At 45.8% G+C, this 17,013-nt stretch overlaps 2 protein-coding genes across 3 annotated transcripts in view; one reads left to right on the forward strand and one right to left on the reverse strand.

Annotated features, from left to right (window-relative positions):
- Positions 1-3,055, reverse strand: part of LOC138958621 (tubulin alpha-1 chain-like) — a 98,733-nt gene extending 95,678 nt beyond the window's left edge. Inside the window, exon 1 of the mRNA XM_070329831.1 lies at positions 3,034-3,055. Coding sequence (XP_070185932.1) covers positions 3,034-3,036 — 3 coding nt within the window. The 5' untranslated portion in view covers positions 3,037-3,055. The remainder of the gene's footprint in view (positions 1-3,033) is intronic.
- Positions 1-17,013, forward strand: part of LOC138958612 (dynein axonemal heavy chain 3-like) — a 90,606-nt gene that overhangs the window by 9,340 nt on the left and 64,253 nt on the right. Inside the window, exons 10-17 of one of the 2 annotated variants that reach the window (XM_070329813.1) lie at positions 141-336; positions 757-936; positions 1,431-1,567; positions 2,447-2,552; positions 4,944-5,012; positions 6,490-6,668; positions 7,012-7,105; positions 9,845-9,935. In XM_070329813.1, the coding sequence (XP_070185914.1) occupies positions 141-336; positions 757-936; positions 1,431-1,567; positions 2,447-2,552; positions 4,944-5,012; positions 6,490-6,668; positions 7,012-7,105; positions 9,845-9,935 (1,052 nt within the window). The remainder of the gene's footprint in view (positions 1-140; positions 337-756; positions 937-1,430; positions 1,568-2,446; positions 2,553-4,943; positions 5,013-6,489; positions 6,669-7,011; positions 7,106-9,844; positions 9,936-17,013) is intronic. The other variant, XM_070329814.1, reaches the window with a different exon arrangement.

Below are 17,013 nucleotides of genomic sequence, written 5' to 3' on the forward strand. Positions count from 1 at the left end.
ATGTCAAAAGCAATACCATTGTTTTTGTTGAAAGAAATACCAAAGTCCCTCACCTCTTTATTACGTTTGTCACTACATTCCACTTTTACAAACCTAAAAACTCAGACACAAATCAGAAACTGCTCTCTTTGTGTAACCAGCTGGATTCCGACCTGTGCCAAGTTGTTCATTGACCACCAGGAGTGCTGGCAGCACCTGGTACCACCCAACGAGACTGACTCCACAGAGCTTGTGGAGGAGTTCTTCTCCTGCGTGGCTGCACTCATGTCCATCCAGCTGCGTTCCATGGTCATCAACTCACTGGCCGACTTCCTCGCCTTCTTCCAGATTCATGAGGTCTGTGCTGTTTTGGTATATGTTTATCTGTTGATGTCATGGGTTGCTGAAGATTCAGACAATTTTGATATTTTGAAATCAAAACAAAAGCACACAGAAAAAGAAAAAGTCAGACTGAAGCTATGGTGTAATGTTAAGGAAAATTCGCCAGAAAGTGATATCTATTTTCTGGGCAAAAACAATGTAGACAACGAGCTTTCTCATCTGTTTTTGTTATATGACAATATTATGTTTTACTTGTTAGTTTCTGTGAAGAGTTACAGCAAACCAAGATCAGCATTGCTTTGCATCTTTACCCCTGTGCATACTCATTGCTATGAAAGGAAGATATCAACTTTTTGATAAGGATGGAAGGAATTAAAGCAAGGTAAATTCATTGCTTGGTTGTATGAATGTACAAAGTCTCTTGGCGTGTTTCAGAAAGGGAATGACTTTGGGGAGGACTTTGACGAGCTACAGTACGTGATGGCCCAGGTGATGATCATCAAGCTGAAAGTTGAGGAGCCCAAGATCATGTTTGAGCCGCTCTTCAGGGAGATCAGGGACATCATCCTGCGCTGCTTTTCAGAGATCATCGCCAGCGGGGATGGTCTCACCAGGGTGAGCTTGTGCTGACTATTTGAGTTTAATGTCCTCTGGGGACCAATGGGCCTACATTGCAACATGTTTCGGTAATTCTCTGAGCCTGTGCTTGAGTGCTGGTCGTATGAGTAGGTTGTACCCTGTCTGCATGTCATGACAAAATCATTAAGTAACATGACTTGTACTATCTTTGATTTTACATGAGTTCTAGACAGACATTATAAAATTATAAAAGCTGGGTGCTTGTCAGGTTTACACAACTGTGTTCCCCAAAGCATTTCTTCTAGAAAACAGTGGAGTAGACATCTATTGAGTGACACACAAAGATATTATCATGGTGAGTCTTGTGAACGAAGATTAATGTGCAGTACAATATTGTATGGTTTGCATTGCAGAAAAAAACCAATTTGTGTGGCATTTTAGGCTCTCCTCCTCCATTCCTTCCACCGACTGTATGTCAGATGTGAATTGGCATTATTTTGACATGTTCATCACTGTGTCTTCTTGACCAGGTGGAGTGTGAGCTGTTCCCCGACATGCGAGGTCAGCGTCTGCTGCTGCGGTCAGTCAAGATTGAGGAGACACTGGTCACTGACTATGTTGACAAGGCCATGGAGATCTTCAAGCTCAACACTGCTGGACCAACAAAGTAAATGGCTTTAACATTTTAACTTCAACTTGTAGATCTACTCAGGCAAGTTCTGAACAGAAAAAAAAGAAGAGTTTTCGCATTGTTAGAATCTTAACTCTTGAAGCAGTGCTAAGATTCTGCATTTTAGACACAAAACTCAGATATATTTTGATGTTTTTAGAATGTCCCTTTAATGTTTTTGAGTCACTTGAGAAAAAGTGACTCTATGTAATCGGTCAGTGTTAGTCTGTCCGGCCGGCCGTCCGGCCGGCCGTCCGGCCGGCCGTCCGTAGACACCACCTTAACGTTGGACTTTTCTCGGAAACTATCAAAGCGATCGGGCTCATATTTTGTTTAGTCGTGACCTCCAATGACCTCTACACTTTAACGATGGTTTCGTTGACCTTTGACCTTTTTCAAGGTCACAGGTCAGCGTCAAAGGAAAAATTAGACATTTTATATCTTTGACAAAGTTCATCGGATGTGATTGAAACTTTGTAGGATTATTCTTTACATCAAAGTATTTACATCTGTAGCCTTTTACGAACGTTATCAGAAAAACAAGGGAGATAACTAGCCTTTTCTGTTCGGCAACACACAACTTAACGTTGGGCTTTTCTCGGAAACTATAAAAGTGACCGGGCTCAAATTTTATGTGAACGTGACTCATTGTGTTGTGAATAGCAATTTCTTCCTGTCCATCTGATGCCTCATATAATATTCAGAACTGCGAAAGTGACTCGATCGAGCGTTTGCTCTTCTTGTTAGTATGCTTGTGATCATTGTTCTTTTTGCAAACCAGCTGAAAAGTTTCCTTGTGAATCATAAATTAGATCAGCAACCAGGTATGTAAGTTCTTGAAGTCAAGTAACGATAGGGTATTTCCGTCTTACCTAGGTACTTGAACTCGTACAAGAAGTATGGTGATCTCCTGAACAACAAGGCAGTCCAAGATGTCACAGCATTCCTGAAAGAGCCTCACACAATTCAAGCCTTCAAAGCAGTAAGCGGTGTTTAAACTACCCTGCATCTTTTTTATTGTTGTTCATGGGGCCTGCTGAGGCTCCCCTCCTTTTGCAGATATAGGCTTTAAGTGTCAGTTTCTATCTCCCCCCCCCCCTCTCTCTCTCTCTCTCTCTCTCTCTCTCTCTCTCTCTCTCTCTCTCTCTCTCTCTCTCTCTCTCTCTATCTCTCTCTCTCTATCTCTCTCTCTCTTTCTCTCTCTCTCTCTTTCTTTCTCTCTCTCTCTCTCTTTCTCTCTCTCCCCCTATCTCTCTCTCTCTTTCTCTCTCTCCCCCTATCTCTCTCTCTTTCTCTCTCCCCCCCCCCCCTCTCTCTCTCTCTCTCTCTCTTTCTCTCTCTCTCTCTCTCTCTTTCTCTCTCTTTTCTGGATTTACCATTATTCACCTCCCTCGTCCATTTACCAGATTTCATTACATTGTACGAAGCAACGCAGATAGAAATCACACAAGCCTCATTCTCACCATTTTGAATCGTTGCTGATTACTGACAAAAGCCAACAAAGGAGCAGAACTATTTGACGAACTGATGTGACTGTCGACCAAGGAGGCTAAATTTTCTGCTCTGACGTTTGTCGCTCAAAATTGCAATTACTCCTTGCAAAATGGAAGTTACTGGACTACCAGCTGCTGTAAGAACATCACTAGAAGCCCTGCTTGCCCAAAACAAGCTGTTTTCATGGAAGATTGCATCGGAAGGTAAGTCAACCGTAGTCATACTTCGGCTGACAACACCACAGCAAACTAACAATTGCGGACACAGTACTGTGTTCAGAAAGAAAGCTCCGTGTTGGATCAGAAGAGACAGATGGAGGGCAGAGCAGCGTGCACCACATAAAGAAGAAAGCCATCAGACGAAAAAGAAACAGGCAAATTCTGATGTGAATGTGAATTTTCGGTCAAGTGCGGAGACCAATTTAGTTCCAATAGTTTCAACTACTGAAAATGGTAGGCCTGACATGTTAAGGGAAAACTTTGACACAAACTCGGCCACTGTTGCAAGGCACGACATATTGCTTTTGTCTGCACATGTTATACGTGGGGCGCTCTACCCGAGCTGTGTGTCACTGGATGGCAGTGAACCGGTCAGCTGTGACAACAACACTGAACTGCAGGGTGTGACTCACAGTGACGATGCGTGTTCAGGTATCAGTTTTTCAAGAGAAAAAGAAGACTTTCTGTCAGAAGTGGTGGTGCCGGAATCTACATAAATTACCCAGGAGGTCGAGAAGAAGAACACATCTCCCTCGCTACCGGCCTCTACTCCACCAACTTCAAGGCTGAAGCAGTAGCGCTCCAGACAGGTGCACCCCACATTGAGCACAGTCCACTCTCCTCCAACAACGTTGTGTTCTTCAGCGACGCAAAGTCAGTCCTGCAGGCCTTAGACACTGCCAGAGACAAAGAACTGAATGACCTGTCATCCGCCTTGACCTCCCTGTGCAGAGCCCACACAGTCGTGCTGCAATGGGTCCCCTCTCACTGCAACATACTAGGCAACGAAGCCACGGATACTCTGGCAAAGGAGGGCACTACGAAGGACCAGAATGACAGATCAACCACCTTCAAAGAAGTCAAGACCATCATCAAGGCCAAGCAACACAAAAAGTGGTTGCAGCAGCACCCACACTACAACAAAAACGACGCCTTTCACCTGCTCACAAGGTCTGAGCAGGTCCTCATATTCAGGCTGCGGACAGACCACAACCGAATGAACCACCACCTTTTCACCAAGTTCAGAATTGGCCAGTCAGACCAGTGCCCTTGTCAAACAGGCAGCATGACAACGGAACACCTGCTGCAGACTTGCCCACTACACGATGGCCTCAGGAGCCAGATCTGGGCGGAGGCGACCACGGTGCAAGGGAAGCTCTATGGCAGTCTGGACGACCTACAGCGCACGGCAACATTTGCGCGGGGAACCGGCGTTTCCATCTGAGTGATTGACAAGAAGAAGAAGAAGAAGAAAAGTTCTTTATCTTTGAAACTTCCCATACTTTTAGGATTTGATGATTTCTAGACATGACTCAAGTCTGGTACATGTAGATTCTAGTCATATTTCAAGGCAAGGCGGAGCCAAAAAGTAGAAAATTGCCATTTTCTTTCATTTCTATGGATCTAAAGCTGCAAATGATTTGTTTTTGATTCATATTACTTGTGACAAAGGTGAGTCATATGAGCACTTGGTTTTCTTGTCTTTTTACTTTGCTATTTCCTGCCTTTGTCAGCAGTTTATTTATCACTCACAAAACCTTTTACAAATGTGCTGTTATGTATGAACATAAATAATTGTGGTGTTAACTTTTAGCAAGAAAATATTACAAAACTTAAAGAATTTAAATGCTAATTACTACTTTCTGAAATTGTGATTTCAGCTTGATCAGCAGCCACCAAAAGGATTTGAATCCTTGTTTACATGGGAAATTCGTTTGTTACAAGAAAAAGTACAAGAGTATGATTTGTTGTCAATTATTGTCCTTGGTTGATTGTTATTTTGTCATGTTATGATATGCTTCATTTTCTTTTTCTTACATTGTTAATTTCACATGAGAACTTTCATTTGTCTGACTGACTCAGTGTAATGTAGTTTGTTGCTGCCTTGTTCTTCAATGTTTTAGATAAGGAATTGATGATGAACACTTTATTGTTGTCGTAATTTGCTTGCTTTTTGAGTCACTTGAGAAAAAGTGACTCTATGTAATCGGTCAGTGTTAGTCTGTCCGGCCGGCCGGCCGGCCGTCCGTAGACACCACCTTAACGTTGGACTTTTCTCGGAAACTATCAAAGCGATCCGGCTCATATTTTGTTTAGTCGTGACCTCCAATGACCTCTACACTTTAACGATGGTTTTGTTGACCTTTGACCTTTTTCAAGGTCACAGGTCAGCGTCAAAGGAAAAATTAGACATTTTATATCTTTGACAAAGTTCATCGGATGTGATTGAAACTTTGTAGGATTATTCTTTACATCAAAGTATTTACATCTGTAGCCTTTTACGAACGTTATCAGAAAAACAAGGGAGATAACTAGCCTTTTCTGTTCGGCAACACACAACTTAACGTTGGGCTTTTCTCGGAAACTATAAAAGTGACCGGGCTCAAATTTTATGTGAACGTGACTCCCAGTGACCTCTACACTTTGACGTCTGCTTTGGTGACCTTTGACCTTTTTCAAGGTCACAGGTATGTCTTGAAGGAAAAAAATTGAAATATCATATCTCTGAAACTATTCATCGGATTTGATTCAAACTTTATAGGATTATTCTTTACATCAAATTATTTACATCTGTATTGTGTTGTGAATAGCAATTTCTTCCTGTCCATCTGATGCCTCATATAATATTCAGAACTGCGAAAGTGACTCGATCGAGCGTTTGCTCTTCTTGTTGGACAATATTGTTTGGACTGATTGAAGTATTAATTTGGAAACTTCACCTACCTTACAAGCAAAGGTCTGAGACTGTTTAGTTAATTTTTACTTCTCCCACTCAAATTTGTGCAGGGGACGTTAAAATCTTATGGATACAACCCATGTTTTTGTGATGCTCCTCATATTGACAGACCTGGTCTGTAATCAGTGGTGTCCAAGTTCTAGTTTTCTTTCTAACCAAACATTCTTCACCACTTTTGGCTTGGCAAAGAAGAATCAACTGTGCAGGGCTTTAATCTTTCCGGATTTTGCATTATTATTTTCCATATTGGAATTCTTTACGTTTGTCTCCTTTTGAAATTCAAAAAATCTTTATTCAACAACACTAAAAAAAAAAAACAGGTCTTAAAAGCGAGGGAGAGTTAAGCTGGAAGTTAATTTATACATGATATGAACAAAAAATTTGAGAAAGTAGGATTTTAAAAAGGGTAAGTCATTAATTAGAGTGTGTTGTAAGGGGAGTTCCGCTGTACCTAGTCTGTGTTTTTACAGAAAATCCTAGAATACCAGGACCTGAAAGATGAGATCATGTTGCTGAGAATCACTGTACCTCTCAGCATGTTCTGCCTGGACTGCGTCAACCTTAACAACGATCTGGCTCTGCGCGCTCAGCGCCTCAAGGAACAACTGGTGGTTTTCGAGGTGGATGAGAACCGAGACCTCAACAGATCGTAAGCATGTTTTGGCCTACGCTTTTAAACTTTTCTGCCATTCATTTAGATGCTACGTTTATTGCCTTCTAAGTAAGAGAGAGAGTGTTTACCAACATTTTGTGGAAGGACATCTATTTGCCACCAACAAAATTAATAGGTTTTCATACAAGCATACAATGTGCTCATATAAAAATAAAACAAAACAGACACATAGACATGTACACTTTTTTAACATTCTGTTCCGTCCCAGAAATAACTGTGTTTGATCCAAGTGATGAAATAACGTACAGGCAAAACAGTTGAAAGTGCTGTTATCTAAGAACTACAGTTTGTTAAGGAGAGGCTGGGTTTTATTTTTCAGAATCTGCAAGAGGTATGATGAGATGGCTGACAAGGTCAGCTACATTCCAGATGCCACCAAGGAGCTTGTGGAAACTCAGCAATATCTAAGACAGGTAAAGAAATGTTTAGTCTTTAGCTGCGTTGTTAACCCGTGATTTGTAAAAATGTAAAAACATTTTACAAATCACATCGAACCTAGAACCGTGATTTGTAAAATTGTAAAAATATTGCATTCCACAAAGCAATGCATGCCTTTTATTATTATTAATATGTGTTGTTTAGAGCCTCTACGCTGAGTGGTGGGGGTGGTTTTAGATCCACATCCCATTTTGGTGCAATCCCATTTTGCCGCCGTCCCATTTTTTGCCCCATCCCATTTTTGCGACATTTCACAAGCCAAGCGTCATTTTACTGACATGTCATAACAATAGCGCGACATCCCATTTTGACACCATATCCCATTTGGCCGCCTTGCAATTTTGCCGCCATTCCATTTCGCCCCCATCCCATTTGGCCGCCATCCCATTTTTATATTTAGTCAAGTTTTGACTAAATATTTTAACATCGAGGGGGAATCGAAACGAGGGTCGTGGTGTATGTGCGTGTGTGCGTGTGTGCGTGTGTGTGTGTAGAGCGATTCAGACTAAACTACTGGACCGATCTTTATGAAATTTGACATGAGAGTTCCTGGGTATGAAATCCCCATACGTTTTTTTCATTTTTTTGATAAATGTCTTTGATGACGTCATATCCGGCTTTTCGTGAAAGTTGAGGCGGCACTGTCACGCCCTCATTTTTCAACCAAATTGGTTGAAATTTTGGTCAAGTAATCTTCGACGAAGCCCGGGGTTCGGTATTGCATTTCAGCTTGGTGGCTTAAAAATTAATTAATGACTTTGGTCATTAAAAATCTGAAAATTGTAAAAAAAAATACAAATTTATAAAACGATCCAAATTTACGTTTATCTTATTCTCCATCATTTGCTGATTCCAAAAACATATAAATATGTTATATTCAGATTAAAAACAAGCTCTGAAAATTAAATATATAAAAATTATTATCAAAATTAAATTGTCGAAATCAATTTAAAAACACTTTCATCTTATTCCTTGTCGGTTCCTGATTCCAAAAACATATAGATATGATATGTTTGGATTAAAAACACGCTCAGAAAGTTAAAACAAAGAGAGGTACAGAAAAGCGTGCTATCCTTCTTAGCGCAACTACTACCCCGCTCTTCTTGTCAATTTCACTGCCTTTGCCATGAGCGGTGGACTGACGATGCTACGAGTATACGGTCTTGCTGAAAAATGGCATTGCGTTCAGTTTCATTCTGTGAGTTCGACAGCTACTTGACTAAATATTGTATTTTCGCCTTACGCGACTTGTTGATTTATTCTTCTTGCCAAGCCTCACTATACTACTATTCTGGGTTATTCAACTAGGAAGACATTCCGTTTACGCGAAATCCCATTTTGCCACAATCCAAAATGTCGTGAAATAGGGATGGCGGCGAAATGGGATGACGGCAAAACGGCATGGCGACAAAATGGAATGTGGCGCTAGTGGTTTGACACGGTGGTAAAATGACACTTGGCCTGTGAAATGTCGCGAAAATGGGATGGGGGCGAAATGGTATAACGGCAAAACGTGATTGCGCCGAAATGGGAGGTGGAGCAAATGGTACATGACACAGTGGTAAAATGACACTTGGCCTGTGAAATGTCGCGAAAATGGGATAGGGGTGAAATGGATTAACGGCGAAACGGGACTAATAGATTCCTTGACTTTGGGGTAGCGCGACTCTGTTACTGCTAGCTTTCCACTGGGAGGAAGCGACCCGATTTTCCAAGCGATGGGACAAAACACTAATTAAAAAAAAATTTCAATAGATCCCTTCACTTTGGAGATGATAAGTTAAAAATCGGGCGCATTTACGTGATTTGTAAAACATTTATTACAAATCACGGGGCGCGAATGTTTTACATTTTTACAAATCACGGGTTAACATGCGTCCATCTGGTCATGAAATACGCTTTGAGTCAAATATTTACCTCACATAAAAGAGATGATTTGTGTTGATTGCCAGCAGTATCTGAGACCATTAAATAGCTGATAAAAAAAAAGGAGATGACTGAGTTCACATGTTATGATTTGTCTGGAGGCATTGCATTGGTGTACAACTGTTCTGGGCAGAGGGATTGTTTAATGAAGTCAGAGTGTGATTATTATGTGCCTGCATTATTATATGCCTGCAGAGCAGTGTGATTGCCTTGTCAAGGAGTGACGAGAGATTGTGTTGCTCTCCATTATTAACATCCAGTATAATTTCGCTGATGGGGTCTATGTCGACCAAAAGAGCGGGATTCCCTGTAGGTGGAGTTCCTGTAGGTGGATTCCCTGTATACAGGGAATACCACAGGGTGTAGTTCCTGTAGCGTTTCGCTGATATCGCTTAAAGTCACGTGATGCTTAGCGACATCGGTAGAATTTGATGTTTTTCGATCTTTTTTGATATTTCTTGGAAATTCGAGTAAGGTTTGCAAGTTTTATTGAAAAACTCCACCCTGTGGGATTCCCTGTATACAGGGAATCCCCATACAGGAACTCCACCTACAGGGAATCCCACTCTTTTGGTCGACATAGACCCCATCAGCTATATTTTCAGTGTGTAAGTGGGTATTATTTGTGTACGTCTTGTGGGGTTTGACACTGATAGGTCTCTGGGGTTTGGACAATTGTGAAACATGAGAGCTAGCATGTGGAATTAAGCTGGGTTTTGTGTCAACTTGCTTGTGTCACAAGTTTGTTGGAAGAGCAGTGCAGAAAAATGCTGTTTATGTGTGTGCAGTCTGAGGAAATCACAGTGTACAAACTGAAAGACGAGATTGATGAGGCTGGCAGCAGGCTGATGTTTCTGTTGGACTATGCCATATTCCCTTGTAAGTAACCACCTCAATTGACTTTCTTCTTTCAGGGATGAGGGTTGGGAGGCAGTAATCAAAGGGGAGACAGATATAGATGAATTTATTATTATATGAAGTCTTATATCGCGCGCGTATCTCCAGACTCGGACTCAAGGCGCAGGGATCTATTTATGCCGTGTGAGATGGAATTTTTTACACAATACATCACGCATTCACATCGACCAGCAGATCGCAGCCATTTCGGCGCATATCCTACTTTTCACGGCCTATTATTCCAAGTCACATGGGTATTTTGGTGGACATTTTTTATCTATGCCTATAGAATTTTGCCAGGAAAGACCCTTTTGTCAATCGTGGGATCTTTAACGTGCACACCCCAATGTAGTGTACACGAAGGAACCTCGGTTTTTCGTCTCATCCGAAAGACTAGCACTTGAACCCACCACCTAGGTTAGGAAAGGGGGCAGAAAATTGCTAACGCCCTGACCCAGGGTCGAACTCGCAACCTCTTGCTTCCGAGCGCAAGTGCGTTACCACTTTGCTTACCTTTGATACAAAAGAAGAAAGTGCTTATGTTTTTAGGCTACGGATTTTCAGAATTGAGAGAGAGGAACAAGGCAAGACACTACTTTTCACCATTTCTTCTATCGGCTAGGTGAAATTGTGTGTGACTTTTTTGTTCTAAAATCGTTTTACAAGACACAATACATTTCTGTGTGAATAAAATCTGTATTCAATCACATATTCTTACGTCAACTCACATAAATAGCATTAACTTCAGTTCATTGCTTAGGTATTGGAGTAGTACTCGACCCTGGTACAGGGGGAGGTAACTCCCAAAACAAAAACAAGTCCGTTGTCAAGGACAGGAGTCACCTCCCCTACCGGCAACCCCGCGCATGCGCGAGCCCTGCTACCGGTCATCATTTCCACCCACTTCAACACTACTGATAGGACGTGTTGTAGTTCTCTGGCATTTTTGCCTTGGCCTTTGTGGAAGGCCATTTGACCTTGGTTTCTTGCGTTGCATCTCTTCTTCTTGGTAAGAACGTTCTTGTTTTCACAACGCATTTTCGATTTTTTTGTAGTATTCGCCTTCCCTGTGAAATTTTGTCACCACGTGTTACGTTTGGCACTTCGTTTCATAATGGCGGATAAAGGCTCGAAAAGCAAATCGAAGCAAGTCTCTCTTCTCGCTTCCCCAGGGAAGGATAAAGATAAAGATAAAGCCAAAGCTAAGCCTAAGACGCGTACCTCGGTAGCTTCTACCCCGGCTTAGCATTCTGTAGTGCAGGTTTTCGATCCTGCAACTAAGGAGTCTGCGCGCGTGTCGATCGACTCTACGTCGTCTGCACCGGTGTTTCAGGCACCGCCTTTGCTCTCGCCGGTTTTTCGGCCGGGTGATGTCTTGACTAGGGATGAACTCTTGTCCATGTTTGCCGCAAGATTTGCAGTCTTTGCATTCGGCTGAAAGGAGCGTGACTCGCTCGACGGTCGCTTCCCTACCGCCTGGCGTGGCGGACATTTCGTCTCTTTCTCGGCTGCGTGCGTCAGCCACCATTACTTCGGCTGACCGGACTGTTCTGGTCTGTTGACTGATTCACCTGGTTTTCCAGGGGAGTTTGGTCTCTCAGCACCGCCCGTCTCTAGCACTCCGGCATTGGGTGGTGTTCGTGGTAGTTCTCAATTTTTGGGGGGCTCTCACATACCTGTTTTCCCTGGTTTCGCTTCTGCGTTTCCGCCGGGATTTCGGACGACTCCTCCTCGGCTGCATTCTGCCCCTGTGGCGTCTGTGCGGGGGAGCGGTGACGCGCGCCAGTCTGTCTCCCTGGGTTTAGCTTCGGCTGTTCCGGCCTCTGGGGGGCAGGCAGCAACAGCTTCCTTGTCCGTTTTTGGCCTGGGAGAGGTTGTCGGCGGTCAACGACCTGCTACTTCCGGTTCGGCTTCTACCGTTCCCCTCAATAGTACGCAGGGGGTAACCTCCTCCGGTCTCCCCTCGGGGTTTCCTGTCACGGCTACCCACGGAACGTCGCCCTCCACTTCCGGTTTTGCTTCGGCGAGCATTTCTGGCGGGGGGCAGCACATTGGTGTTTCCGGTAGAAGTGACCCTGCTATTCCGGCTCCGGTGATGCACCGACTTCCGTCCGCTACTTCCGGTTCCGTCTTGACGGTTCTGGTTTGCGGTAGCGCTGTCGCTGGGCAATTCTTGGCTAGTGGTTCTGCACTTCCGAGTTTTGGTCAGCCGACTTTGGCCACTTCCTCCTCTGGTGTTCCGGCGGATGTGTGGGTTTCCGGTGGGATTCCGGACCACTATTCTGATGAAGAACAGGAAGGTTGCTTTGAGGGAATGGAGGGTGATGACGGTCGTTCTGAGTCAGATTCACCTTTGCGCATCCCCAGCAAGCTTGGCCCTACTCTGGAGTTTGCGGCGGAGATCACTTCACGGTACTTCCCCGAAGGTGTCTCGGCCGAATCTACTTTCGCTGCTCCTCCTCCTTCCGCTATGGCGGATTTTGCGGGCATCGGGGATGCTAAGGCGCGGTTCCGCTTTGTCGAGTCGCCTTCTGTCCCTTTTGCCATGGCTCAGGTGTTGGGTGCAGACGCTGCCTCACCCTTCCCTCTTTTGGTCGCTCATGGCGATGCTCCTGCATCTGCTCAGCCTTGGTTGGCTTCGGCACAGGCAGGCGGCGGCCCACCAGCCAATTCGAGAAGAACGCGGCTTCCGAGCAAGCCGCACTCCCTCCTCTCCTCGTTTTCGTTGCCCAAAGCACCACTTCTGGTGACTCCGGAACTGGCTTGTCTGCGGCAAGACGGGTATAGACGAGAGAACCTCCGTTTGCATGGAACAGGGTCTCCTAGGGCTAGAGGAGAGCGGGCGTTCCTCCCTTCAGCTTTCCTCCCTGGCGGAAACGCTGATTAGGTCTTTGACAAGAGCCATTACGTCATCCATTGAACCCTTTAAATTTCGGGATAACGCGGTTGAGGCAGACGCAGCCATGCTCCTGGCTGCTCTAGCAAAGGTCACTGACAGCCAGATGGCGAACGCGGCTCGTCTCTATTCACAAGTTGTGTTTTGGAGACGTGAGGCCCTTCTCAACGGCTCTCATTTGACTGACAGAGCTACCATAGACTCTTTGCGAGTCTCTCCCTTCTCTGAGGGAGCGTTGTTGGGGTCGCGTTCACTGGAGGCTCTTCGGAGGCAAGCCGAAGAAGCCCGTGACCAGCATGTGGTTCAGCTGACGGAGCTTGCTCTCAAGCAGCAGAGCAACAAACCACGCGGGTCTGCCCCAGCGCCTGCCAAGTCTTCTGGGCAGAAGGCCTCTCACACAGGAAGAGGCGGCTCGAGGTCCCGCCCTTACCAGCGTAAGCCTTCCTTCGGGAAGCGGGGGTCTGGGCGCAAGCCCAACCCCCAATGAGACACCCCCGATTCAATCACCCCCCCAGCCTCTACCCCTTTGGTAGCGGGCGGCCTTTCCAGGGCCCTTCCAGCTTGGCTGTCCCGGACAGACAGTCTCTGGATCATGGGGGTGATTCGGTCGGGGTTCCGTCTTCCTTGGCAGGAAGACAAAGCTCCTCTGTCCAGAGCGCCGGCCAATTTCCGGTTTCCGGTCAGTTCCGAAGCTCGGGAGACTATCCAAGCAGAGATTCTTCTATTGCTGCAGAAACATGCAATAGAAGAGGTTCTCGACCACTCCTCTTTGGGATTCTACGGCAGGATTTTCGACGTACCCAAGGCGTCCGGCGGGTGGCGTCCGGTCTTGGATCTTTCTCCTCTGAACCGCTTTTTGCGCAAAGTTTGGTTCACAATGGAAACCCCAGCAACCGTCAGGGAGGCGCTTTGTCCCCTAGACTGGGTGACGTCCGTCGATCTGACGGATGCTTACTTCCATATCCTCATGCACGAGGCAGACCGGAAGTGGCTGCGTTTCGTGTGGGGGGACCGAGTTTTTCAGTTTCGAGCTCTGCCCTTTGGGCTTTCGCTCGCCCCCTGGGTATTCACGATGGTGGTGTGCCAGTTTTGCGCCCTTGTGCGGCAGCACGGCGTTCGTCTCAAAGTGTACTTTGACGACTGGCTGATTCTTCATCAGCAGGAAGCACTCTGCCACCAGCATACCCAGTTCGTTCTTGCCCAGGCACAGGCTCTCGGCTTTCAGGTCAACCGGACCAAGTCCGAGTTGTCTCCAACACAGACCTTTACTTACCTGGGCATGGTATTCGATACGCGGGAGTGGACAGTCCGTCCCACTCAACGACATATCGACAAACTGCAGGCCCTCCTGTCTTCCCTGTTAGGGCGACATTCGGCTCCAGCCAGGACGCTTGCGTCATTACAGGGCCAGATGGAGTCCATGTCGACTTTCAACCCACTTGGCAGGGCACACAAGCGCCCATTTCAGGAGGCACTCAGTTCAGTCTGGAACCCGGCCTCCCTGGGATGGGATGTTTCAGTCCCTCTTGGGGGCTGGTTTCAGCAGGCCACGCTTCAGTGGATGAACACTCTCTGGCTCATGCAGGGAGTGCCCATAGCGCTACCTCCTCCCTCCACGCATCTCTTTTCGGACGCGTCTCAGAAGGGCTTGGGAGCTCACTTGGACGCACACACGACTTCCGGTCGGTGGTCACCAGAGCAGCAGCTGTTCTTGGGCCTACAGCATTTTGTCTCCGCCCTCCAGGGCAACCACGTGTTGATACATACAGACAACACGATGGTGGCTGCTTATCTAAACAAGCAGGGAGGCTCTCGGTCTCAGCTGTTGTCCAGCCGACCATGCGAGATACTCTCTTGGTGCGCTCACCATCAGATTCTGATCTCGGCTCGCTATCTGCCCGGCTGTCTGAACGTCTTGGCCGACGCTCTCAGCCGTTCCTCTCAGGTCCTCCATACAGAGTGGACCATTACCCATCAGGCGCTCCTATGTCTTTGGGCGCAAGTAGAGCGCCCGATGATCGATCTCTTTGCCACGAGATTCTCGCGTCGCCTCCCGATCTTCGTCTCCCCCTTTCCGGATCCGGAGGCGTGGAAGATCGACGCGATGACGATCAACTGGACAGGGTTAGAGGCTTACGCCTTTCCACCTGTTCCGCTCATCGGAAAGGTCCTGCGAAAGGCCGACCTACAGCGGCCTCGTCTTCTTCTCGCTTCAGCCCAGGACGGGAATTCCGCACGAGCGCCCCCAGTTCCTGGACCTTCACGCTTGGAGACTGTGCGGAGATCACTGAGGCGCTCAGGCGCCTCTGATCTCACTCTGGACTTAGTCCAGAAGGCACACAGGCGTTCCACTTCCTCTGTATATTCATCGCATGGGCTGTCTTGGACTAGATGGTGTGCAGTTAATGGCGTTAACCCAGTCGCTCCGCGATCGATGCAGGTCGCAAACCATCTGGCATGGCTCTCCTCTCAGGGTCGTGCAGCGTCTACTTTAAGAGTACGCCGGTCCGCCATTTCCATGATGCTTAAACAGCTCGGGCGCTCCATCTCCCTTCGTGGAGTCATCGCGAGCGTGCTGAAGGGCGCCGCCCTCAGTACCGCAGCAGCAAGGACTTCGGTCCCGGCTTGGGATGTTCTTCTAGTACTGGAATTCTTACGTTCTAGTGCATTCGAACCGTTACATGATGCTAGCCTCTCTAATCTTACGCGTAAGACTCTCATGCTAATCCTGCTCGCTTTAGCGCGGAGAGGTAGCGAGATCCATGGCCTTTCCGACCTAGACCGTGACATCGCGTTTGAAAGAGACGGTTCTGTCTCACTGCGTTTTCGTCCCGATTTTCTCGCAAAGAATTAAAAACCGGACTAGCTTTCTCCAACTATTTCCATTCGGCCTCTCCGGGACATTTTGGCACCCGGCGATCCGGATCTTTTTAATTGCCCGGTACGAGCACTTAACACTTTTGCGACGGGAGGTGACTAAAGTAGTAACAGCGCTGACACGCCCACGGACGGGAAGTGACTATTTTAGTAACAGACATACAAGGTACACGACTCGTGATTGCTTCCAGGTTTTTGAAGCTTGCAATAAATTGAGTTGTTTCCCTTGATACACGTGACTTGCTCTCCGCCATCTGCAAATTAGAGAAGATTTGAGTGGTTTTTTTTAACAAAAAAAATGAATCGAAGGCGAGCCTTGTCACGGGAGGAGATTCTCCGGATGTTGGATCTTGAGGATCCTGTAGATCATGATTCCGACGTGTTGTTTTTGCCTCAAGAAAGCAATAATAGCAGTGATATTGAGGAAGAAACAGTCCTGTTGTTGCTAGTATGAGTCGGCAAACTACACGTGGTAGGGTGGTACTGCATGGATCTTCGAATTGTGTGGTTGCAAGGGGGGCGTGGCAGCACTGATAACAATGGATGGCTGGAGCCTCCTAATCCTTTTGGAAATGTTCATAGGTGTACAGTTGGGACTTTGTTGTGAAAATGTGACTTATATTCAATATGGATTACCTAGACATCATTTGGTGAGTGTCACAGTTTTGTTTCATTTGAGTCAGGATGCTGTGAGTGAATGTGGGATTTGCTTGTTTTTTTCTTTGTACTGTCTCCTTATTTCTGTGTAGAATTTTAACAATATTTCAGCTAATTCAAAGGTTTTACACCTTGTTTGGTTATAAAATTATTTATAATACTTTCTGTTAAAAAATAACTTTTAAAAAAGCAGTGGAAAAGAAAACACACACAAAAAAACGTTAAAAAACAAAAAATTATCCCCCTTTCACCCCCCCTTTGCTTAAACAAATCCCGTGACAAACTTATAAATAGCACAACTGAACTGGGCATCCATTTTTGACTCACATGCGAAGCAAAAGTGAGTCTATGTACTCACCCGAGTCGTCCGTCCGTCCGTCCGTCCGTCCGTCCGTCCGGAAAACTTTAACGTTGGACATTTCTTGGACACTATTCAGTCTATCAGTACCAAATTTGGCAAGATGGTGTATGATGACAAGGCCCCAAAAAACATACATAGCATCTTGACCTTGCTTCAAGGTCAAGGTCGCAGGGGCCATAAATGTTGTCTAAAAAACAGCTATGTTTCACATTTTTCCCATTTTCTCTGAAGTTTTTGAGATTGAATACCTCACCTATATATGATATATA

This window comes from Littorina saxatilis, linkage group LG2 (assembly GCF_037325665.1).
Source record: "Littorina saxatilis isolate snail1 linkage group LG2, US_GU_Lsax_2.0, whole genome shotgun sequence".
Lineage (NCBI taxonomy): Eukaryota > Metazoa > Mollusca > Gastropoda > Littorinimorpha > Littorinidae > Littorina > Littorina saxatilis.